General features: G+C 36.0%; 1 protein-coding gene and 1 long non-coding RNA gene across 4 annotated transcripts in view; both read right to left on the reverse strand.

Annotated features, from left to right (window-relative positions):
• Positions 1-25,353, reverse strand: part of LOC145943910 (cilia- and flagella-associated protein 276) — a 108,301-nt gene that overhangs the window by 2,597 nt on the left and 80,351 nt on the right. Inside the window, exons 1-3 of one of the 3 annotated variants that reach the window (XM_083051833.1) lie at positions 9,409-9,514; positions 254-482; positions 50-190 (exon numbers count right to left, since the gene is read on the reverse strand). In XM_083051833.1, the coding sequence (XP_082907959.1) occupies positions 50-190; positions 254-460 (348 nt within the window). In that variant the 5' untranslated portion in view covers positions 461-482; positions 9,409-9,514. Of the gene's footprint in view, positions 1-49; positions 191-253; positions 483-1,602; positions 1,755-9,408; positions 9,515-25,353 lie in introns of those variants that run through there. The other 2 variants (XM_083051831.1, XM_083051832.1) reach the window with 2 other exon arrangements.
• On the reverse strand, positions 10,441-11,205 carry LOC145944150 (uncharacterized). The gene is made up of 3 exons (XR_014426624.1): positions 10,985-11,205; positions 10,825-10,900; positions 10,441-10,743 (listed from the first exon to the last, which is right to left on the reverse strand). It is a non-coding gene; the product is annotated as an uncharacterized LOC145944150 (long non-coding RNA).

Genomic DNA, 25,353 nt, shown 5'->3' on the forward strand with positions numbered 1-25,353 from the left:
GAAATTGTCGAATATGCGCGTTTCGTAATTTTATTATATGCATATATACCTTAATCTCGTTTCTCATGACGCGCCAAGTTTCTCTGCCGAGCGTTTCCGGTTGCATAGGCACGTACATCTTTGACACCAGACTGTCTCGACTGTGAGTATAAACGCTGTTTAGCGCTAAATCGAGAGCGTCATCTGGAACCTGTAAAAACATTCGCACGTTTCGACAAAAGTCGTGATAAAATTTTAATATTGTATGTTAAACCTGCGGTCTGATGAATCTGCGATCCCTGCGGATGCTGTTCAGGGTATGATGAGCGAAAAGACGCTCGTGGGCGCTCAACTTGACGTTCCAGTCTCTATCCGACGGCGAGACTTTATCTCCCAACACGGGTCCGCGTGATATCCACGCTCCCTCTCGGGAGACATCCGGCACAGGATAAGGATTCCGCACGTAGAATGCCTGCGCCATATTATAGCGCGACCTACCAACACTATTTGAGAATATGAAACATATGTACGAGTCAATTTTCTGGTCGGAACATTTTACAATACTATCGCGAACTAAAAGCAAAGTCGGAAAATGTCTTGTCAATGAATCGTTTGATTCATCGACAATATTCATTGACATTAATTTACCGTGAGAAGTATGCAAGAATATCTGTCGGTTATTCATATGTTTCAGAAATTCTAAAATTAAATTATTTATATGTATGTAGTACGCATACAATAATTTTTATTTCCCTCCAAAAAATCTATAATTGAAAGTAACGATTCAAAAGTAAAGAATCGATATATCGCTATTTTTTCGCGAACTCGAATTAATTTTAATTTTAATTTTATTTTTAATTATTTTAATATTTCTATTTATATTTTCCGAAATTTTTTTTCAATTGATCAAAACGAAAGCTATGCTTTCTTTCACACGAGCGATTGTCCCTCTCTTTAATTTCCCGTAAATCTCTAGCAAACAATATCAATACATTCGGAACTCAAGAGGCCGTATCCGGTCTCGGCTTCTTCGGGATTAAGACGCGACTTTGCCGTGGTTTTGGCCGAAGGGCAACACTCGAGAGAGCCGACTCGCGTGGATTCCGATACTCATTCATAAACGAGAGCGATCTTAATTCATACAAACGGTCTGCATCGCATCACTCTCCACTTATCGTTCCTTCCGCTCGTTCTCGCCTTCGCGGTATACTCTGGTATTTTCTAAGGACGAAAGGCTCAAAGCTCTTCCCGAAGTCATTTTACGGACATGCTTTCGCGCTGTGAAAGAGCTTACTGTGAAATTCGGTCGAGATTTTCCACGAATAATGCTATTCACACGCCTCTCTTTTCTGTTCGTTCAAATTTAATTGGTCAATTGATTTCGTATCCGGTAGAGAGATGAGTTTTTTATTACAGCAGTAACTGAATCTAGAAATTGTGCATCGCTTTGTAGCAGTGATATATATGTACGAATCAATCTCTGCAGTTTTTCTTCTGAAAGAGTAAAAGTCAAAAATGACGTGAAAAATAAATCTAAAACGTGAATGTTAAAGTTTCAATTTTAATAGTTTTTTTCGTCATACGAAATAATTTTCTCTGCGATTTCTCCGTACATTATCTTACCGAAACACACAATATACACGCGATTGTTGCAATTTATATATCTCGGATCTTTGAGGAATTTCTCGAATGATTCGAAGAATCTCGCTCGCATTCATCGGGTTCTCCCCGCGTTTAACATGTTTTGCTCAGGAGGTGGTCGGTCAGGGCCAACGTTGACGTCCAATATTAAACCCGCGGTAATTTATGTTAGCGCGAGCGTGCATAATGCTGTTTGTATAAAGCGCTACCGCCACGTGTCGACTCGTGCCGACTCGTACGTATCACTCCCTTCTGTGCTTGTTCTTTAATTCCCGTCGCACTGCGTAGGCGACGCGCAGAATCCTACCAAGTACGTACCCATGCCATTCTAAATGTATCCTTACATCTCGGATTCCGAGGCGCACGAAGAGAAAATAACATCCCGCGCGTTAGTGGAGTCTTACATTCTTATTTTAAATAGACACGAAGAAATTTCATTATCGTAACTTTATAAAAACCCTCTCTAATCAACACCACATAACTTTAAACTTTTAAGAGAATTTTTCTCACCACTTCTAACACGTTTAATATGAACCGTAGATATTTGATTCTCGTCTCACGATGCCGAATATCGTCGGCGCTGAACGTAATCCTCACATTAGCTAAATAAATGTCGGACACGACGAAAAACTCTGGCGCCCCTTTATTTCTCTGGCAGATGCGCGCTTATTACGCAATCGTAGGATCCCTCTTCTCGCGGAGGGTGGAGAAGGGTCCACGAATCATCTTCCGCGTCATTGCTTGTTCGACCTCTCCTTCGGGGCATCAGCCCGGACTACACGACGACACGCGTAATCGCGTAATCGCGTAATCGTGGCGCGTGCTGAAGTTCGGGTTGCGGGAGCTTTGCGTGCGTCTACACTGGCGCACGTGCGACGTTGCACATCCTGAATCAACAGCGATCGCGAATCGCACAGATCTATTCGTGAACGTCAAACGGACGCGTCCATCCAAACGGCGGCGAATCCGTTTTACGAGAGATAATCGGCGCAACGACCTGGATTATCTCCGACTATCATAAGCGCGTCAAGTGTGCTTCGACCGAAATGACGACGCTAATTAAGCAAAATGTGATCGCGGAATTTACCCTATAATTGCACGTATTTTTCGAAACAACGAATCAACGAATTGATTTACGTTATAACTATCAATATTTTAATATCACGTTGCATTATGACACTGTGATAAAAGCAGTGAGATACTTATAGTTTGGATTTTTAATTTATAATTTTATCTATAACACAAGAGATTTATTTAAATATAAAATACATAAATTTTGATTCACATAAAAATTTAACATATAATACTGTATATTTTTTATTGGAGAAATAAGGGACCACGTGGACGAGCAAGAAAAGACGATGAATTTTTTTTTTTTTTTACTTTGTCAATAGTAATATTTATCTGTTGTATCGTTGCATCGCGGCTTATTTTGTAGGAATGACCGAGTTTCTGCGGCCGTGCCGAGATTCCGCTTCCCTTTAAATCCTAATCCAGTAATATCCTCGGGCCGATATACCGGCATCGGTAATGGAATCGCGCATTCAAATGGACATCGTTTCCCACCGACGGCGGCGATGACGGTGGCAGGAGGCAGGTCGCGGTAAGGGACAATGCCGGGGGATGATATTGCCAATATTTGGCTTGATTCTGGTGCGAATGTGTTCGACTGTGTGCCGAGGGGCTGCGCACCGTTCTCGCACCCCCTTGAAACGGGGGGGTTGGATAGGGCGCGTCGGTGTACATTAGACGCGCGAGCCGATTACCATTTGAATGCCCCTACCGGCGGTCAGGCATTGTCAGGCCTCGTGACACTGACCGCACCTACCTATCTATCTAAGGGCGAGATCCACCTACCCCCTAGTCGCCCCCTTTTTGTCGACGACCGTCTGTTCCGCGATAATGCCGCGCCGAAGGAAAGGAGAATCGTTGAGATTCGTTTATACACATACACACACATTCCTTACTCTCTCTTAACTTTTTTTCCACGGTCATTCCGACATTGGGTGTCTCCCATCTGAGAGATAGATCGATGAATGATTCGGGAGAAAAAAAGCGTGATCGAATCGATCCAACTGGTGGCGCGAATAGTTGGTTCTTACCGCGAGAAGATGGACACTTTCTAATCGATTGAGTCCAAGGGGCGTTTCGACGCCCGGCGCGCTTCCCTTTGTTTCCTCGTGATCTGACATATTTGTCGTTTTGCCGGTATTGTGCCCGAACGGCGACAGATGATGATGACGACAAAAGTCGGGAAAGGCTAGCGCGGTTTTGTCGGAAAACATCCAAACAGATTCGGGCAAACGACACGCCCCATCGCAGGATTTGGGATCTAGGGTAACGTTTTCAATGTGCCATCAAAAATTACAAAACAAAAAATATATCTTTGAGTTTTATAAATATTAAATGCGTAGATTTGGATCTTTTACGATTTTGTAATCTTGATAATTTTGGTCCTTTATTCATTTTATTATTTTCCTCATTAATACGAGACGTATAATTACAGATAATTAAATTAACGCGCGCGTATATTAATTTTGAAAATATTTATTATATCCTTTAAACAGACATATAAATAACTTTGTTGGAAAAGGCTATAAAGTAAAAATTAAGAATCGCGGTGATTGAAACGCGTAGTAAGAGATTATAACTGATCGCAGGCGAAAAAGTAACTTTTCACTGCGATTTTTTTGCAGATATTATTAGAACTAGTTTCCATGGTGCAGATAGTCCGTAACCCTCCACCCTGTAGAATAATGTCTTACACCCTGCGTGACCGATGCGACGAAACGAATAGGGCGGATGAGGCGACAGTGCGACAGGTGGCCCGTGAAATCAGTGCACGAGCGCGCAGTTTTCCACGACCCTCGTTCGACGCGCTTCATTAGGAAGTTAAGTGCATAATAATTAGAATCGGGGCACCGATAGGTGACGTTTAAACGCTCTGTCTTATAATCTCTACCTTTAAATCAATCTAATTTATGCGCGATTTAAAATGACTATTGGTATATAACAAATGCTACATCCTTTTTGTGTTTATTTCAAAAATAAAATTGTTATGAATCAGTGCAACTTACTGTCAAAAAAAAAAAATATATATACATATATTTTTTCTATTAAAAAAATGATTTTATTAAATTTATTAAAATATATATAGGTATATATTAAAAAATATATATAATGATATAAATATTTATAATATAAATAATTAATATAATTTATTATGCCGCGATAGATTCTTGTTTGAAAAAAATACTGTCGTTTCGAAAAATTGTCATACGAAACTTGAAATAGTCAAGTAGTATTATCGCGTTGGGAAAAAGCGACTTCTCTCGCGTTCATCAAAGAATCTGTGCGTAAAATATTTTTCGGTAGGTATGGAACATTCTGTATACAATGCTCGTGCACAATTTGCATACCGATGATCGAGGGGGGTGCTTGCGTCGGTTTCGTGCTCGCTGCGCGGGCAGACTCGCCGCTGTATTTTAGCATTTCACGTTTGTTTCCATTTAAATGGTAATCGAGTTCATAATGTAATTGTATTCGCCGCATAAGCCTGGGCTCACCGCAGCGCTACGTCCCGGCCATTGTTTGCATTGTTCTCCTCGCGGCGCGAACAATCCGCGCCCGGCGCGCAGCCTTTCAGCCTCGCGTTTTGGCGAAATCTAAACCCCCTCGGACCGCTCCACTCACTCGCCATCCATGCCGTGATATTTCGCCTCGATGCGAAAACAACGCGTGATGAATGTCTGTCGAATGGAAATATGCCCGTTCGATTGGAAATATCCATATCGATCTAGAGCGTTTTTAATCCGTCGCTCCACCATGTGCGTAGCACAAAGCACGACGCTAATTTTCAATTGTAACGATTATTATCAAATTATGTTCAGAATTTAATAGTATGATGCACACACATTGCATCAAGTATATTTATGTCATATGCTTCAAATTTTGCAAAAATTTTCTCTTTTAATTATATGAACATTATAAGAAATATATTTTGTATAAATAATAATTATATATTAATGTAAAATATAATATATATCTTTATTATCTAAATTTGATATTATATATAGAAAATATAATTTGTTCTCTTTTTTTTTATTCTCTCTTTTCTGTAACTATAATTTAAATAATTGAAAGCAAACTTCCGTCGCGAATTATTTCCCCTATTCGGTGACATGATTTTTTTTACTTCATGCAAATTTATAGAAACGAAATAGATCATTGTGCAACGTTAACCGGCACGTTATCTCACATAGGAAACGAATCGTTAAACAGCTCACGGAGGACTCGCAGAATCCGCCGAGGTGAAACACGGAGCGACGTCGGTCAGGGGGGAAGGGTTGAAACGAGGTATGCGAAGGGGGTTGGGTGGTTATATTGTAACGCGAGGGATATGCCTGACAATGTAGCATACGTATACGCATATGTGTGCATGTGTGTGTGAATGCTGATGCGCGCGTATTGTACGTGCATACGTACGTCAGAGTCGCGGTCGCCTTTCTCTCATACATATTCATCAAACGCTAATTAATCATTGCCCAGCACACCCACGGCGAGTCACCCCCTTGGCAGTCTACGAAAAAAAAAAAAAAAAAAAAAAAAAGCGAGCGCGGTTACGCAGGCACCTCCATATATTACGAGTTATGTCCAAATGTCGAAGTCGTCACTATGTAGCGAGATTTTTGCGTAAATTCGCGGAAAAATATATGAAATTCGGTAACAAAAGATATTTACACTTTCCTTCGAAATTTTAAAAGAATGTTTAATATATAGTAAGTGTTAATACCTATTATATCGAAGCTAAAGTTAATAATAAATCAAGTTACTATAAATTCTGTCAAATAATAAATGATAATGATCTCTCGATGTTAATTAATACTTGAGCAGAAGTGATATAAAACAAATTGCCATTGTTAACGAGACAAAAGACAGTATACGGTTAAAGAAGCATCATAAATAATTAACGAATATTATTATCTGGAGCGGGAGGAATTGAAATTTATTTGACAGTATCGATATCATGGAAATGATATCCAAAATATCGCGATTATCTCGCCCATAAATATCGTCGCGCGGAACGATCCATCTAAATTGTAATTTCGTAATTCCATTAAGCAGACGGCCACCTTCGCACGCACTTGCGGTGCCTTACCGTCGAGCCGGCCCTTTTCACGCAGACGGCCCGCGTATAATTAGGTGTCGTTTATTTTACATCCGAAGGCACCGCGCCGTTGGGGAGTGACACATCGCCACCGCGCCGGAATATATATGTATATATACATATACACTGCGGGTTTCTGCGCATACACACACACACACACACACATCGTGTGGCAGTGGCTCATAGAACGCTCGACTGCTAATGTGACGCGATCATCGCCACCCAGTCGTCCATTGATATTATACGCGCCATGGGGATGCCCGTACCCTTCTCGCCCTTTCGGTATTTCCTGCTCACCCTGCCTTTGCGCTATGCAAACCCTCCTTTGGCTCTCCTTTTTCGCAGAGTAGCACCGTAATTTTCTACGTCACTATCCGTACATTACGCGATCTCTCGCCCGCGAGACGACGATACGGTCTGATGCTTCATTGAGTTATCGATATCAGGGGGATGTATCGTTTTATTCTCATTACTGTGAGAGGATTTTGGATGTTATTTGAGACGATATATGGCTAGAACAGTTACAACTAATTTTAAATTTAATTTATCAATCATTGGACGCTTCCTTTATTCGCAATATTTTTTGCAATTAGATAAAGTCATAAATTTAAAATAATTATAAAGATCTTTTCGGTTATTTTTTTATACAATTATTTTACAACAAATATGACCATGAATGCTTATTAGTCTGTTATATTAGAATGATCACGAATGCGAGAAAAATTTGCGAATTTAAGAAGATCAGACGAAAAGCTATATATCATGTGTTTTCACAATTTCGCGCAATGAAAAGCTGCTTTTCTCTCGGTTAAAATAAGATTCGGAAACGTGCGCGGTGAGTTTGTAGTTTGCGAATAAAAACCGATCCATGTGTTTTGACTGCTGCCATCAAATCGCAACAGATCGGCAGATCGCAAACTGACAAATGAGCGCGGGGACGCGACGGACGACAGACATATGGCTCCATAAAAAAAGAGAGATATGAGAGGTGGCCTGCAGTAACCATCCAGTCGATCCGAAATTAATGGAGACCAAACACCGCACATTCTGTGTCACCACCGGTCCCACTGTGTGTACACATCGGCGTTTGCCATTATGCTCTTGTTATAATGTGTGTGTACACACCCCCTTTAGTACAATGGAATGATCTATGGATGCTACGAGTACGGATCGGTATCTCAGACTTTCCTTTGTGGATCTTTGTAAAGTTTTACTGTTGTTTTAGATTCTTAACACAACATGGTTACAAATTTTTGTTTGCCGAAAAACTCGACTGCATTTAGATTTGTCAATCTATGATTATGCGATTTCGACACAAACTATATTTTTCACTTTTTTGCTATTTTTTCTGCATTTTTCTTCGAATAATATTACCATTGTTGGAGTGAATTCTAAAGAAATTTATGCTCGATAATACATTAATAATGAATTACACGAAAATAAGATAGAACATATGGATAACAAATGCTTCTGTTTTTCTTTACAAAAGTAATTATTGAAAAATATAAGTAAAGATATATAAATATATGTAAGTAATGAAAAGTACAAATTGCATAGTACAATTACGTATAAGCATTGTTTCTAACTTATGCTAAGAACGTACGCTTCACTTTTATTCATGTGAAGCATCGTGCACACACATTTAAATATAAAATTCGAAATTTTCCTGCACGAGGCGAGAGAAAGTTTCGCACCTTGCTTGCAGGATGCGCTGGAGAAAGGCGAATTTCTCGGCGTTACGCTTACAATCGTGTAATTCGGCTGCGCCTAAGCGTGCAAACAATAAAATTGGATTTGGCCACCCTTATCTCGGCGCATACGTGGCGCGTGACTCGAAGGGTGGGTTTTCGGAAGGTGGACAGAGGCACGGCAAAGTCCGGAGGGGACGGGCTGCAAGATCAAAGACGCCCCGCAGCAATTCTGTACCTTCTACGTGACATATTACGCGAAAATTGACATGGACAGGCACGAGTGGTGCGGCGTCTAGTAAACTTTGATCATTTCACCTGTGGGACTTGTGCTCGCCCGCAGCAGTCGCGATAAGGAATTCGATCGTCGTCGATAAATTCGCCCTTTTGACTTTGCTATTACAACGATATTTTATTTGGTATGCACGTAAATTGAAAAGTATATATAACTATAACTTTAAACTCTTTCGTGACAGCACGAAACGTCAAATTGTTATATAATAACTTGTCGCTAGAAATAAACTTTGCAAGAGAATGAGTACTATAATATCTTTATTTTATAAAAAATTAAAAGTAAATTATAAATAATTGAAGTGACGTGTAGTAATAAAGACATTGTATTTATTGTATATGAAAAGGAAGATAATTTCTCTGTTTGTTGTAAATATTTTCCATAAGTTGCAATTTTGTAAGAATCTCATATTCAATATATTTCGAATTTTTTAAATTAATTTTAGAAACATGTAGGCATTTAAAATCCGGTATAGTTATTGATAACACTTTAAAAGTTTTCATGATAAATACGCTTCGAGTTTGTTATATGATTATTTCATTTCACGAGTAATAAAATCGGAGAACCAAAACTTAATTATTTGTTTCACAAATAAAAATAGACCAAGTATGTATTAGCGGAAAATTATGGAAAAAATTTACCTTTGCAGGCGAAAAAGATGATTTTTTAAGAATTCGTTTACCACCACTTGCTTTGTTTAAAGCACATTAAAAACTCTTGAAAGAACAATTTCCTTTTGGTAACGAATGGAAACGTTTACGTGTTACTAAACACGAGACACAGAGTTTTATCGATATTGCTATCGCGAAGAAAGCAAATTTTAAAGTACTTTCCACATGCTCCATCTTTTTAATACATCCTTGACTCTCTCGTTAGTATCTTCTTGCAGTAGATAACATATCCAGAATACAGATATCGAGCTTGAAACGCTCTGTTCGAGAATGCCTAAAATATCGATGCTTGATACTAGACTCAGTAGATAACTTGAAAGTACTGAATACTTGATACTTAGAATAAAGTATCATGTCACTTGCTTTAATGAAATTACAGGAAATTGCAGGAAATTACAAAAATTATAAAAATTTAAACAATCCTAATACTTTTAATTTTATAAAATTAAAACATAACATCCAATTAAAAGAACATAATTAGATGTTGTACAAAAACAATTTTTAATTTTTAATTTTGATTATTTTTACACATTATGTAATATAATATAGAATTTTCTTTATATCTCTTATATAAAATCCAATTTTTTTCAACTATTATGATATTATTATCTATACTTAGCAATTGCGCTATTCAGGTATCTATTATAATAAATAAAATTAATATTGTGATTGAATTCAGGTTTAATTGTTCATTATTTATAATTTTATTTACTTAATACTAAAAAAATATTCATAGAAATGATAAATTTGTCCACGATTTCAATTTTACCGGCGTTGCCTTGTAATACAGAAAATCATTTCAAAGCAATCTCGTATGATAGCGGCATCTATACGGTATTATGATATATTTCAAATCATGTAATATGAATTTCTATAGTGATTAAAATGTGATTTTATTCATTTTTCATAAAATAAAAATGTATTACATAATAATACATCGAAACCATTAATAGGGAAATTAATAGGGTATTAAATTGTAATCGTATTGCGGTATATAAAACTTTGTTTCTTTAACAAGAGCAAAATTATATATTTTTTAATTAATAGAAAAATGTATAGTGATTATTTATTAATTAATAATTGATATTATTTATAATTATTTTAAAAATATCCCATCTTTTACATAGGATAGATTTATATAGGATAGATTTACATAGGATAGATTTATATAGAATAGATTTACATAGGATAGATATTCTCTATATTGATTGATTTTCCTTTTATACAATGACTTTGATTTCTTCTTCGAAGATGTGATTCATCATTTGGTGAATCTCTTTCTTCCTCTCTTCTTTTCTTCTTTGACTAAAATATTAACAGCTGTAAAAATCTAGATATATTTATGTGTGACACAGTATAAAAATACTATACATATACATATATTACTTTTGATTTTTACGGCAATTCTATATTTTTTTTTATAAGTCTACTCTCCATTCGAATTGCTATTGAATATTAGAATCTGAAAACGAGATGTAAGATGTATAATTAAGAATACTTATCAATCTTTTATATATACACATGAAATCTGTTTTTAATTTCGTACAGCTTACGAAAATGAGTGTTTAGCAGATTCGGCTTGATCCCCATTGTATGAATCGAAAGCTAGCGTTATAATCATCCCTAAATCGTCTCGCCACGTGGAGGCAAAGCGGCGCGGCGGCCCACGTATCGGATGATTTACGGCACGTCGAGATAATCGGTCCGCGAGGGCACGTCACATTTCGATAGCCCGCGCAACAAATATGTTGGCTTGTTTCGGTCGGCCAACGCGCGTTATTAAATATCACGTATTATTTTGCCCCCGCGGGGTCAGAGCCACGATAATGACGTAGTAACCGTTCGTGGGGTCACGTGTAAGGGGGTAAGGCACCACGACGACGAGCCCTATTGGTCGACGCTACCATCGTACCATTCATATACGTCGATATTCTTGTATATCCATGATAACAATTGTATATTATCACGTGGGGCGACTAACCGATGTTTGTCAGAACACATTGACGATAACGATGCGCACGATCATTCTCGTCCGCTTTCCTCGTCATTGTCATTGTCGTCAATTGGATTATAATTAGCGAAAGCATTGATATTTAATTGCGAGATATCTTCGAATTATCTTTTAATAACAAAGAATCCAATAAGAATTTTATAAAAACTTGAGAAAATTAAATTAAGTTTCTTAAATAATGAGGCGAATTTTTGATAAAAATGACAGGAAGATCAACTAACATTGTATATTCGATTTTTCAAATATGTTAATAGCATTTTAAATGATGATTATTTTAATTTTCATTTACATAAATACATATGTAAAAATTGTATAAAAAAGACTAATATTTTATCTCCATTATTCACATAAATAATGATTCTCAATATAAATATAAATAATTATAAATAAAAGTATTTTTTGTATAATCTTTACATATAAATTGAGCTATTATTTTGATCAATATTGACGTTCAAGTTATTGAAATCGTTTAAAATTTCATAGGCAATTATTGACACAATTAATACTAAATTATTTAATCGAAAAAATATCTGAATAATCGTTTATCTCTGAAAAGATATCGTGAGATTTTAGGAGATTACATCCGCGCAATACATTATAAGATATACGTTTTAAATTAGATACATCTTTGTGCGGGTTTCGAGAGCCGCCATAAGTCGATAGTGCCACGCGAGATTTCGATAAGTCGAGATGATTCACGCTTTAAATCATTCTGTCAAACCGTCAATCGCTTCTTCGCTTTCTCGCATACGTCAATTGGATCGCATTACACAATACAGAATTGAGAGATTAATGACAATTCATTTTATTAGATTGCGCCAGGAAATTTCTCGATTTTCCAATCGAGGATTTACCATTATTTTACTTATAATTAGCTTAAAACTAATGCCGCTTAAATTAGGATTGTATGGTACGTCGGGTTTACCTAATTTTAATTAGCACTACTTACTGTTTCTTCCTATACCTTTCAATAAGTTTTTCTACCTGAATCATATACGTAAGTCTACTTATAAATATGATGTAAAAGAAAAAAAGCAAAGTTTGTGCTTGTGTTTAATAGTGTTAGAGGCACAGTTAATTTTTAGTTTTATATTAGTAAAGATTGCTTTTTTATGTTTTATAATTTTATACATAGCTCTTTCTATCTTTTTTCTCATTTATTTAATTATTTAATTTATTTATAAATTATAAAAACATTTTTTCTCTTTATTAGGACAATTCTCTTATTATGACAATCGTAAACTTAACTATCGTAATATATAAGTAAATCGAAAAATAATAGAAATGAGATGAAATCTATGCCTATTTTGAATGTATGTTTTTTTAGGAGGATCATGACCTTGTTTAAAGAAAAACATGCATAATATGCATCGCGCAAAGTAAACGAGAAAGCGTTTGATGATGATCTCATATGGTCCACGTTACGATCAAAACATGTTTTTGTATTTTACAATACTTTTGTCATACTAAAATCTAAAACTTCTCAACTGTTTCTTTATACAAGAGAAATCAACAATCTCTGCTACTGACTTTTGAAAAGTTACATTGATAGGATTAGGGTTTTCGCTCTTTAGTATATCAGCAACTTTATCATACAGTTTTCTTTAAGTGTGAAAGATGAGATAATCTACGAGATATTGTAGAATGATAATACTCAGGCCTATATACATAAATAGATATAGATGATATATATTTAATCCTCCTATTAATTTATATTATTGCCCATTTATTTTTATATCAGAAAGAGAAAAGATGCACGCATGATGGATTAATAGAATAATTATAGCTTCTATTATTAATTTAAATGAATTTCTACGAAAGGTCGTAATGAACGATTTGTACTGTCATTATTTAAACGCGCTTCGCATTATTCTATTATCATTATATCGAGACCCGAAACATACACACACGAGCGAACAGTAATCGGTTTTATAGATACCGACAATATGTGCGATGGATTATTCACGAGAAATCGCGAGATGTCGAGAGGCTGTGCTATGTCGCGTTTCTCATCGACATCAGGGTTCAACGTTCATTTCATGCAAGGACGCAAGGCTGCCATCGTCAACGGCGATATAGATGCGAAACCGTCGACGTGAAAACACTGATATTTTTTGCAGTCGATATACGAGCGAGCCTGAGGAGCTACTACCTAACACGCGGAAAAATGATAAGACCTTGACAGCTGGCACTTAAACGAGTCCCGATAAGCGCGCGATGCCGACGCTGCTTTTGCGATATCAATAACGATCTTAACCCTGAGCCGCATAAGCACGAGTAAATACGCTGCATTAGTAATTTTCGAAAACTGCAAGAAACAGGAAAAGCTATTTTTTTTTTTTTTTTTTTCCCCAAATCGATAACGGGCAGACCGTGACATTTGTGTAGTGTGTTGTCACGTAAAATGTTTTAAACAACTTCGTTTTATAATAATTTGTTTGCATTACATTTTAAAATGCAGCGAGTGGACGCTTAAATTGCGCTCATCATGCTAATTTCGTATATTCTAAGTATTTTAAAGCTTATCGCTTGCACGACTGTAACTAGTCTCCAATTGGTATCATTTTTCTTTGTCATTCGATAATAATATATAGGCTTCTTAAGGCTTCTATCTTATGATTTTAAACGCTCTCTAAATGCACAAAATTGCTCTCATTATCGTTTTTTATGTAAAAGGCATTTGCATTCTTCCGTATTGGTAGGCATTGTTGGAACATGAAGAACCGAGATTCAATCAAGGTTCGAGAGTTAGCCCGATTGTTTACTCGAAATGTCACGGGTTCGCTTTGGCCATCCTGAACTTCGCACCCGACACACAGCCGGTGCTCGCTCGATTAATGCGCCGGCTTTTCGATCCAGCGCGCACTTATTCCGCTCGAGTGACGATTCGACTCGGTAATGATTGTGCACGGCGATTACGCAACGGGGGTAGAGAGACCCGGGGTCCGCGCACGATCGTTGAGTAAGAGACGAGGTGAAGGTGAGCGGTGGTGCCGAGAAAAGTAGTAGTACAAGTAATAGTGTGCGCCGGGGAGGGTTAACTGCAGCTGATCCGCTCGGCGGGAGAATACTTAGGATCAACGACCGGAACCGCATCGTGATCTCTGCGGATCGCTAAGCGGGGCAAAAGGCAGAATTTCCCTTTCATCGCGCGAAGCGCCCGCTTCTCGTGCGCTCGCCGTTTGTTAGATAACAACGGCGTGCGCTACTTACCTGCATGACTCTAATACACGTACATTTACGCAGTGTTTCGCTCCACTTCACGAAAATGAAAATAGAATGGTATCCGTTTTAACCAAGAGAGTTAGAAGGAGAAGGAATTGAAAATGAGAGGGCAGGCGATGATCGCTAATTAACGCTGAATTAATCATTTTCAATTACTTCTCCTCGCAATTCTTGGCTGAAACGAAAATATCAGTATACTATTTTATAAGATAATAATCTAATTAAATATTCATCAAGATCATTATTATATCAATTTCTATTTTTTATATAAACTGTATCTCGAACGCTAAAACTATTAATTGCAGAAGAAATACTAATCAGAATTTATTTTGTATATCGCACATTCAGAGGATAAAAATTAGTTTCTTTGGCGGAAGCATATTTTAAGTCTTTAAAAACATTTAAACAGAAAAAAGCGGAAGAGTTTTAAAAAAATCGGTTTCGCTGAAATAATAATGCAAATAAAGATATCAATATACAATACAATGGGACACGTAATACTTCGTGTCTACAATTGTATTTAAACGTCAAGGACAATCGAAGTGACGATGACGCGAAGTGGCTGCCTTCGATTAGCGGTAGCCACATCAGGGAATACCTCAAGATTCATGTCGAAATCCTAACCGGTGCTGACTCGTCACACCGTGCACAAGCGTATATATATGTATATGCCTACGTCGTACAAGAGGAACACGTAGGCATGGAGTGGGCCTACATAAAAGTAGGTGTGCTAGTATGCACGTAGGGGGTTTTACGAGGAAACGGCAAGAACCGTAACCTACTTTGAGCGATGAGGTACATATGCGTGCGACTCGGATCGAGGGGTCGGAGTGCGTTCCGATTCTCTGGAATTTGTATGGTCATCGTTTGCACGAGCAAGCATTCTTGGAATAATTGCATCGGGTAACCGGCTAAATTCCGCCAACTTTCCATTTCAATGCGAATTTAGGACTTCCCTGGAATTCGATTTGATTTTCATCGACACGTAACTAAAAGTTTGGCACGACAAGATTTTAGTAAACGTCATTCTATGACTTAGGGAGTTAAAGGAAGAGATTGAGCAGTTAGTTTCGGTAGCAGTATTTGCCTACTCAATGCAGCAGAATATTCGGTGATAAACTTTTTTTTTCAACAAGTTAGAGTCTCGATACGAAATATTAATCGTCGTAAATAAACAACGTATCACGTGTTCGTAAATTCTACAGTTGGCTTGTCGATGTTCTTTAAATTCGTCAGCTTTTATCCAAAAATTTCTGGAAATTATTAGTAAACGCTTGAACATAATCACCGGACGAATTCGATATATGTAGATGCTTTGGGTCAAGGCGTGAAGTAAAGATACAAGTGCAGACGTAAAAAGAGCGTGCGATATAAGAGAATAGACGATTAATTATATTCAGGCTGAAAGTTATCATACAATGCGGATAAGAATTATCGGAAGCACGAGATTATCATTTTTATTTTTTATCCAAAAATATACCATTGTATCTCCTGCAACCGATTTTCCTTATGCAAATTAAATGTTACTCATTTTTAAATCGTAACGTAGCTTACAATTGATTATTATTTACTTATTAATCGGATACAATTATTAACAAGATTAATTTATTGCGTATATATTATACAATAAATTATAAAGATTTCTCATTACTTTTATAATTACATTTTAGCTGTAAAATAAATATTGCGCGAAAATAATTTCTTATTAATATAAATAAAAAAATATTTGATTTAATCTAGTTATTTAAAGTTTAATATTATTGTATATATGTTAAGGGATATCGCGAAAACTAATTTAGTAAATGCTGTCTCAAGGATTGGATATCTTTATTTTCGCGTTTGTATTGATATGATGTTGCTTGTGACATATTACGTCGCAGATAATACATATTGACGCACGTTTCTTTAACGGAAATCTTGGTAAATACAAATGTTATTGTATAATTATGATTATTCGCACGTGGACTGATTTAGACTGTATCATATGATTATCGTAATGCTGGAAAATATAATACGTATAATCTGCAAAGAACAACAAAACTGAACACCAAGTATCGTTATCGCTATATCGTTTTATTAGAAAATAGAGAGAGAATAAACAAGATACATTTATAATTGCGGAATGAGAAATTGATACAAACATGATAGAAACTTAATTTGATCAATATATTATTAAAGCTGTCTTTTATGTTCTTCTTATTAAGTCTTATTCTTCTTTTAAACGTAATATAATTTTCATGCATTTTCGCGCATTCAAAATTAGAAGAAAAATATATATATATTTTATTATATAAAAAAACACATTTTTCGATATTATTATCTCAATGACATCAAAATTCAAAGCGTCTTGCGCTTGAAAAAAATTCTAAAGTGCGAGATGTATATGTATCTTGTCTGTCTTTTTTTCTTTCTTTCTTTATTAGTAGATTCTTCCGTATTAGACACTTCCGAATTCACTGTGACAATAAGAAGACAGTGAGCAATTAAGTATCAAAATTTCATCATCGAGCATCGTCAAGAGAGATCGCGTACATGACGTTTGACGTTAATCCACGATAATTCCGCAATAAAATGCACGTTGCGTGATCTCGCGGAAGAAAAGGGGTTCAAAGGCGACGAGTGTTTATCAGTCGCCAGGGGATCCCAGGGTAGTGCGGGGGACATTCGCGGGAGGTAGGGGCAACAGGCAGGCAGTGGAAAACGGCAATAACAACGATCCGACGTGGACCCCCTGTGAAGCCTATCGCTCATTTCCATTGCGTCAGTAGCTTCCAGTAATAACGCGACTCCCTGGGGGTTATCGTTCCGTATTTTTACTCTTTTTCGTTCTCTTCGGCGCTCTTAATCTTCGGCGCGAGGTGCCCCTTCTTCTTCGTCTTGTCGCCTATCGTCGTCGCGGTCGTCAGCGATAACTCGCGTGATAAAGCCTGCGAGGAGCCGACGAAGGCGTCGTATTGCGGGGTTTCCCCCCTTCGGGGGTCAATCTTTGCCTCTGTGCCCCGCGTCGCGACGCATCCCTTCGCGACTGCCGTCGATTGCGCGCATCGATGTCCCTGGAAAGTATTCCTTAGGTTACATCAGCCATCCGTTTCAGGAAGATGCATTTGCGATGCATTTCAAATCGACGTAGCGCGATGAGATTTTAGGATAATAACGAAACGATAATCATTAGATGAGATTGACAAAACTCGAAATACGTACATTTTGATGAGAAAAAGAAAAGAATTTTCTTTGACACATTACATTTTTCTTTCTGACAAAATTCAACAGCGTTACGAATTATTTAATGAAGCGTATATAATCTAATTTGCTATTATATCATATTTTATCCGATTCTACCTAACATGACTCAGAACGTCTTCGATGTATATGCAATGCAAGGAATAAAAAAGAGATTTGATGCATCTCTCAAGATATTTTATGTCACGTATGAATTTCGATCGAATATAACTTCAGAAAAAATTATATCGCGATAAAAAAAGAAATATCTAATTGTAAGTTAAATAATTGTATGAATAAATATCAATTATAATTTACAATTATAAACAAAACAAATATTACTGTGCATCGTATTTTAATCCGTTTCTTGTTTCGCATATACATATATATATATATATACATATACTTAGCAAATCTAATAGTGAGTCATTTGCGAACAAAAAGACTGGGCGTGGTAATATTATTGACGGTAGAAGAGACTGTTTGTGCCTCATCATGTCACGAGATATTGAATCTTCCATAATTTGGTTGATAAGACATTATTATCAATGTAATGGTGAGTCTGTAATGATGAGTTCAACATCCAAACCCATAACAGATGAATTACAACAGTTCGCCTGCTAAAATTGATGTGGAAAATAACTGTATTAAAATTGTCTTCGACCACGTTTTTTTTAAATATCAAATAATTGTGGCAAGTTTAATGAACGAAGCAAGTAAATTGTATTGAATAATGAGGCTTTTAATTATACAACAAATATGAAAATTAACGCGCATGTTAATTTTCAAATACGTCCACAGAAATTCGGATAAACCAGAGATAAATTTGCAAATTTATATAATATTACTTTTAGGAATGTAACAGAAATATGATCGAATAAATCACCTTTGACCTTTGTTCGTAATGAGCGATAGATTATGTGCAGCATAAGACAATATAATTAGCAGATATATTCTGTCGGTCCGCAGAGACGGCGACGTCCTTTGACCTTCCGACGATTCCATTCGTAAAATGCGTATATATAAGCGTTTGTATGTATATATCAGCATATAAGTTATATTCCATTACATCAGTTGTCGCGCGACTCGTTTTATTCTACACAGAAACAACCGCTATATGTTAATTTCCTTCAACATATTCTTTGTAAATATTGAGCGTAGGGAAAATATTTTTTGTTATCACAATAGATAATGATTTCTTGAATATTTTTTGTATGCTAATGAGGGGAGATCTATTATGCGTCTATTATGTAACTGCATCAGATGTTATGTATGCAATTTAATGACATGTGATATGAATACTTTAATGCTATGGATGACTTTACGTATATATGTTGTATCTGATAACTGTTTGAGAGCCATATCATTCATGAATTTTTGAGATAAACCTGATATATTACTCTCGATAATCTATACTCTATTCGATTTTAATTTGCTTTAATCAATTATTTCTAAAAGTGTTATTTATTTTTACGTAATTTATCTAATTTTTTAAAATGTATAATTTACTGTCTGACTAATGAGACTGTTTCTACTATTTCTGATTAACAATTATCTCGTGTGATATAATTCATCTCGATGTAATTTAAATCAAACTTATCTATAACTAAAATATCTTATACATACTCACTCTTTTTGTTATTATTTTTTTATATCGATGTGTATTAAAAAAAAATTACGCACTTAAGAATTAATAGTTTCTTCCCGCGTATTTTCTTTCACGATTTATTCGCAATAAATCATTTTTTTTTTTTTTTAATTCTTTCTTTGGCATCGTTTTCATGATTGATTATTCTCTATCCAGATCGCGATTTCCGAGAAGGAAATTGTGAGATGGATGCAACGAGCACGAGCGTCGGTCATTCGGTCACTCGTAGTACATACGACTGCGTTCGCTAATATTAGCAGCGGAACATGGTAACCGCGCATTGAGCTTATTCCTGGCCTAGCCAGCCAGCTGCTTGGCTAGCCAGAGTCAAGGTTACGGCATTACTAGCGACATGTCGATGTTATAGTTGTAGATATCATGCATGCGGTTGCATTGCACGTATCGGATTGCTCTTTCTGAACGACAATCCAAACGAGAGGACTGCTAATCAGTGGAAACAGTCTTACTAGTCAGACGGTGGGACATGACGGGTTGTGATTAAGAAACTTTCAACTTCAGCAGTATCAAATATTAATTTAATTTCTCTTTCTCGCATCTTATTTGTCATATTAAATTTCGAAGTTCAAGAGATAGCGCCAATTAAAAAAAAATTGAGGAACTATAAAATTGCATTTCACCAATTCGTCTAGCTCTCTCTCTTCATGATTTTTTTATTTTTTTCTTGTTTACGCTTCATGTTATACTCATTTCACATATTTTATTTAGTAATAGTACATATCTCTCTAAGATAAAATACTACAAATCGTTCTGAGGGGAGGGGGAGCTTTATAGTAGAGATACATCTAATTGTTGATGATGACGGCGACGACGATGTCCTTGACCTTCGTTTTTAAATAAAGTAAATATATACTATAAGCTGAAAACGAATCGCATGTATGAACCTTGTTTCGCGAGCCAACTCATTTTGATTGAGGCGGGCTCGCGTATGCGAAGTGTCCGCGCCTGCGGTAAAAGCGATATAGTGACGTTATGTTACATGTCCCGTTATGGAATACAGCCGTTAAGCCAGCTTGTACGTACTTCGTTTATCCGTTAACTTAAGGCCAAGGTAGTGAGCACGTTACTTTCACCGATTATGTCGATTCTTCTCGATGCCCCCCCCCCCCCTCTCTCCATCTTCTAACGTTAGCACGCCGTATTAGGCACGGATCCTGTTTTTGTTGGTTTTATTATTAGAAAGAATCTCACGTGGACTCCCTTGTCCGATCGCCATCCACTTCAGTGTGACTTTTCAACGATAAAATTTTAATAATTTATGTCTCTTAAATAAATGTTTTTCGTAAACTATAAATACTAATAATTATATCTGATATTTAATTTTATTAGAAGAGTTCTCTGAGCGAGTTTTATTAATCAAGTTTAAATTTTTTGAATAATTAAATTATATTGAAAAATTCGATATGTATATGTTTCATCTTTAACAAAATCTATTCATTTCAAAAATAATTTTTAGGACGATGTTTGTTTTGGGTCATTTCTAATTAATCATAGAATCTTTGTTTGATTTTGTATTATATATATAATTGAAGAGAGAAATACCGAATATTATATTTATATTATTATTAAATAATATTATTAAATATATGTAGATATATAGATTAGCAATATACATAGCTGCGGCATATCGATTTCTTCTTTTAATCGTCATATAATGTTCATTTTAATGTTGATCGTACAATGAGCAACATGTAAGCCCCTGAAATTTAACAGTGGGTATTTCCATTCAAAACAAATGCTTCGCTATTGACTAATACAATAGCGATATCGACAGTTCAAGTCGAATAAAAGATTGGAGTAGCAGTCTTAATGAATTCGTTCGCTGGCACTATGTTTCCATACAATGTCTTGAGAGTTACTTTAGTTAGTAGTTTTTTAGTCGTTATGCCACGCTTTGCAAATGAATTAATTAATACCGTCAGCGAATATTAAACGTAAAGAATATTACATGTCAAATTTATAATTGTTTCTGTTACATAAGTATATGTAATATTTCAATATAGTCAGATGCTTGGGTGTGAGACGAGTTTTTTCAAACATGTTTAAGAATGTTCAAAATAATGTTTAAAAAAGCATACATGGCTAATAATAAAAATTGCTCAGCACTCGGTTTACCTAAAACAATTTCCGTTTCAACAGTCGTAAAAGACTTACTGCCAACTATTTGTTGATAACTGAAATTTCGCGCAGTGAAACAATTTACTGTTATCTGAAGACAACGTACAGAAGATTGAAACTGCTCTCTAAATATGTTTCGATAAAAAATATCGTTTGTTAAAACGTTGAGCAAATCGTTTGAAGATTAAAAGTAATTATTATTTTATTATTTCACATGAACAAAATAAAATATTATACCGTATTTTTTATATTTACACAATAATTTTTCTGTAGAATTATTTTAAATAGATTATTATAATTATTAGATATGTTTAATAAATTATAAATTTTTTGAGGATAGAATTTTTTCTTATCGAATTTGATATAGAAAACTTATATTTCTCTCTGTAAATATATATATATATATATATATATAGATATATCCAATTCTTGGAAGTCAATATTGTGCTCGAACCTCAAACACAAGATATATGCTTTTATTGTGATAGTCTGGAACTTTGGAGATAAATATTTAGACATATTATCGAAGAAGATTAGTTTTCTTGATTATCTTTCAATAACATTTGTACGACAATTGTACAAAGTATGAATCGAGCTAAACAAAAATATAGTAGTTTTCTTGCAGTTTGCAGTAATATGGAAATGTTTTTTATAGATGAGAATTGTTTGAAGTTTGAACCAATAAGCATATTCTCTGTGACTTTCAAATCAAGTTATGCATATATGTATATATGTATAATTAAATAAATAAATCATATAATTAAGAAGCTATTAATGACATAAGTGTATTCTGGATTAATAGTATAAGATTATTTGGAAATCAAATATCTGTAAAAAAAATAGGAAACCACTGTAAATATTAAACTTTCTTTATTAGCACTATAGAAGATGATATTACATAGTATTATAAGTTTTATTCCAAGCGCAGTCTTCTTCGAACCCAATTTAACGCTGTAGCTAGCACAAAATTTCAATCTGCAATTAGATTGCGACACCCGCGAATTTGATGATATTACGTCAATGATGTTTAGATTACTTGGCGAAAAGTGCCACTTTCAGCATACTGGCAAAGGATTGTTCGTTACCCTCGATGACAATTGTCAAATTCTATGGTACAGAAGAATGAAATCGTAACAGAGAGAATTTTAAATTAACAATAAGATTTTTTTGAAGTAATTTATTGGATAATCCATTGGATAGATTTACGGTGCGCTAAACTAACTTTAACTCGGTTAAAGTAATTAAGACTTAAATGTCTTTGTTGGCGCATCAACAGTTAGTATATACGATCGCGTATCAATCGATATGCTCTAAGCACTATTTAGAATTCAGTGCGCGCCATTAACCCAGAAAGTGCCTTTCTACTACGAAAACAGAAGGGCATCCGCGATTGTTAATAGCGTGTTTCGAATGCATTATAGTTCTCGCGAAACCGAGGATCTCGCTTCTCTCATAATTAAGGAAATCTCAGCACCCTTTTCAGAGGCTCGTTCGGATAATGCCTTAATGCGAAAAATATTGATAAAAAAACGGATAAATATATATATTTAAACCTTTTGTTATTACTTGCTACGATAGTATTTGTCTCTCGCATTCCGACTCTGAGATATCGAAATTCCGAGACTTGTTTCTAAAAAAGAGATTCAATTCTCGTCGAGCACGGATTTCCTCCTCGGTGAGGGCGCATATCTATTTTTACGTACGATAACGAGACCTTGATAACAAAAATAAAACTTAGGGGACAAGTATGCATGTACTCGATTGCATATATATCGGTACGCGTGCACGCGTGTATGTACGTAAGTACGTACGGACGAGAGTGAATGAGCGAAGCGCTTCGCCGGCCTCGTAATGAAAGTGAAATCGAGGGCGCCGCGCCGGAGTCCCGTGGTCGTTCGTTCGTTCGCTCTGCCCCGCTGACGATGCCGAGACTTCGTCGAGAAGTCACTCGGCTGACAGGAACAAACAGTTCGCACGTCGCGGTTACTGAGTAGCCCGCATGTCTGCCGGAAGTAGGTTGGCGTTGATCTCGTTACTCGATTTCGCTCGCGAAATGACCTCGACTTGAGAAAGGGAAAGGCACACACACGAATACGAAAACATATCGTCGTTTTTTTATAATCCCCTCATGTGGTGAAATTTTGCCTATTTTTTATATCGTTGAATTACATTCCATCTATGTAATATGGAAAGAGTGGAAAATTAAATATTATCTCAGGCATTTGACTTTAATATATATAGCTAATGACATTATGACAGCATTACATAAAGTGCACTTTATTGATTTTTTCCTAAAATATCATAAGTATTGAAGTATTTTGTTACACATAAGTTTTATAAAAATAACAACTTAATAATAAATAATTATTATATTATATTGTTTAAAAAAATGTAGTTAAAAGATGGTGCAGTCTTTCTCTAGCATTATAAGATACTATATGTAATGGTTAGCGAATCATCCATGCCGATAGCATAAAAGAATCAATGACAGATAGAAAGTGAACATAGAGGACATTAATCTTATTCTCGAAGAAGAAACTTGGAATCAAACGTGACGCAGATGACAATCGTCTAGAAAAAAAAAAAAAATGCTGAAAATCGAGCGAATGTTGAACGAGATGGAGAGGAGGAAAGAGAGACTAGCATCGATTGTGGAAGGGAAGAGTGAAGGACGGGGGTTGACAAAGAAGAAGGGATGGAGGACTGCTCGTAGCGTTGGTGCAAACTTTCACTTTTTTCACCTCTTCGCCCCTCTCACGGTGGTTCTTAAAAAGTACCATGGCGGTACCAACTCGCAATTGGTCGATTTTCGTTCAGTCTCCTCGTTCATTGGGCCTCCCTCTCTTATAGAGTTCTCTCTATCCGATTCTTTCTCTGACCTCTCACTTCTTCCCTTCAATCTCTATTTCATGCATCTCTTTCTGACTCGTGTGATCGTTTTTACTCGCTCGCCGAGGATCCTCTCTCCTTTTCTCAGTTTATCCCCTCTAGAACGGACGAGCTCCCTCTCTAGCAATCCTCTCTGACACTTCTGGGCACGGCAGGAGTCCTTATGTAACTGACACCATTCCGCTAGAGTAACCGGGACAAAACGCCATGCAGAATATTATGGCGGGAGGAAAAACAAAGAGAACGAAAAGAGGGGCGAAAAGAGTAGCGCGAGAACTGTGCGAGATATGCTGATAACAGCCGGATATCTTGATATATGGTGTGTCGCAGAAAATGAATTGGTGTCGAGAAGAAGAGCACAGAATCTCAGACTTTTTTTCCCTTCGAGATACAATCAAAATATTTCAAACGATTTATTGTTAGACGAGATCTATAAGTTAGAAAGGAGAATCTCTCTCTCTCTCTTTAGGGGAAAGTAGAAACAATGAATTTGAGGGCTAATATTTTATTTTTAATATGTTTATTCTTCTTTCTCCGACATTATTTAACAGCTTAAGTTGCAATTGATTATTTAATATCTCCACACGAATAATTAATGAAAAGAATATTTGAGATAAAAAATATTGGATACCACAATCTTCCATTAAATATTAAGTTAAATATTTTTTTTTTTTTTTTTTTTAAGAACAAATCTTACGAAATTTTTATACATTTCAACAATATTTATTTAAATTTGAGATGAATCAGATGTTCGATTTTTAGCGGGCGCAGTCGATCGTCGCGGTCG

Source organism: Prenolepis imparis, unplaced genomic scaffold, assembly GCF_030444845.1.
Source record: "Prenolepis imparis isolate NDT839.2.m4 unplaced genomic scaffold, iyPreImpa1.0 SCAF_12, whole genome shotgun sequence".
Classification (NCBI taxonomy): domain Eukaryota; kingdom Metazoa; phylum Arthropoda; class Insecta; order Hymenoptera; family Formicidae; genus Prenolepis; species Prenolepis imparis.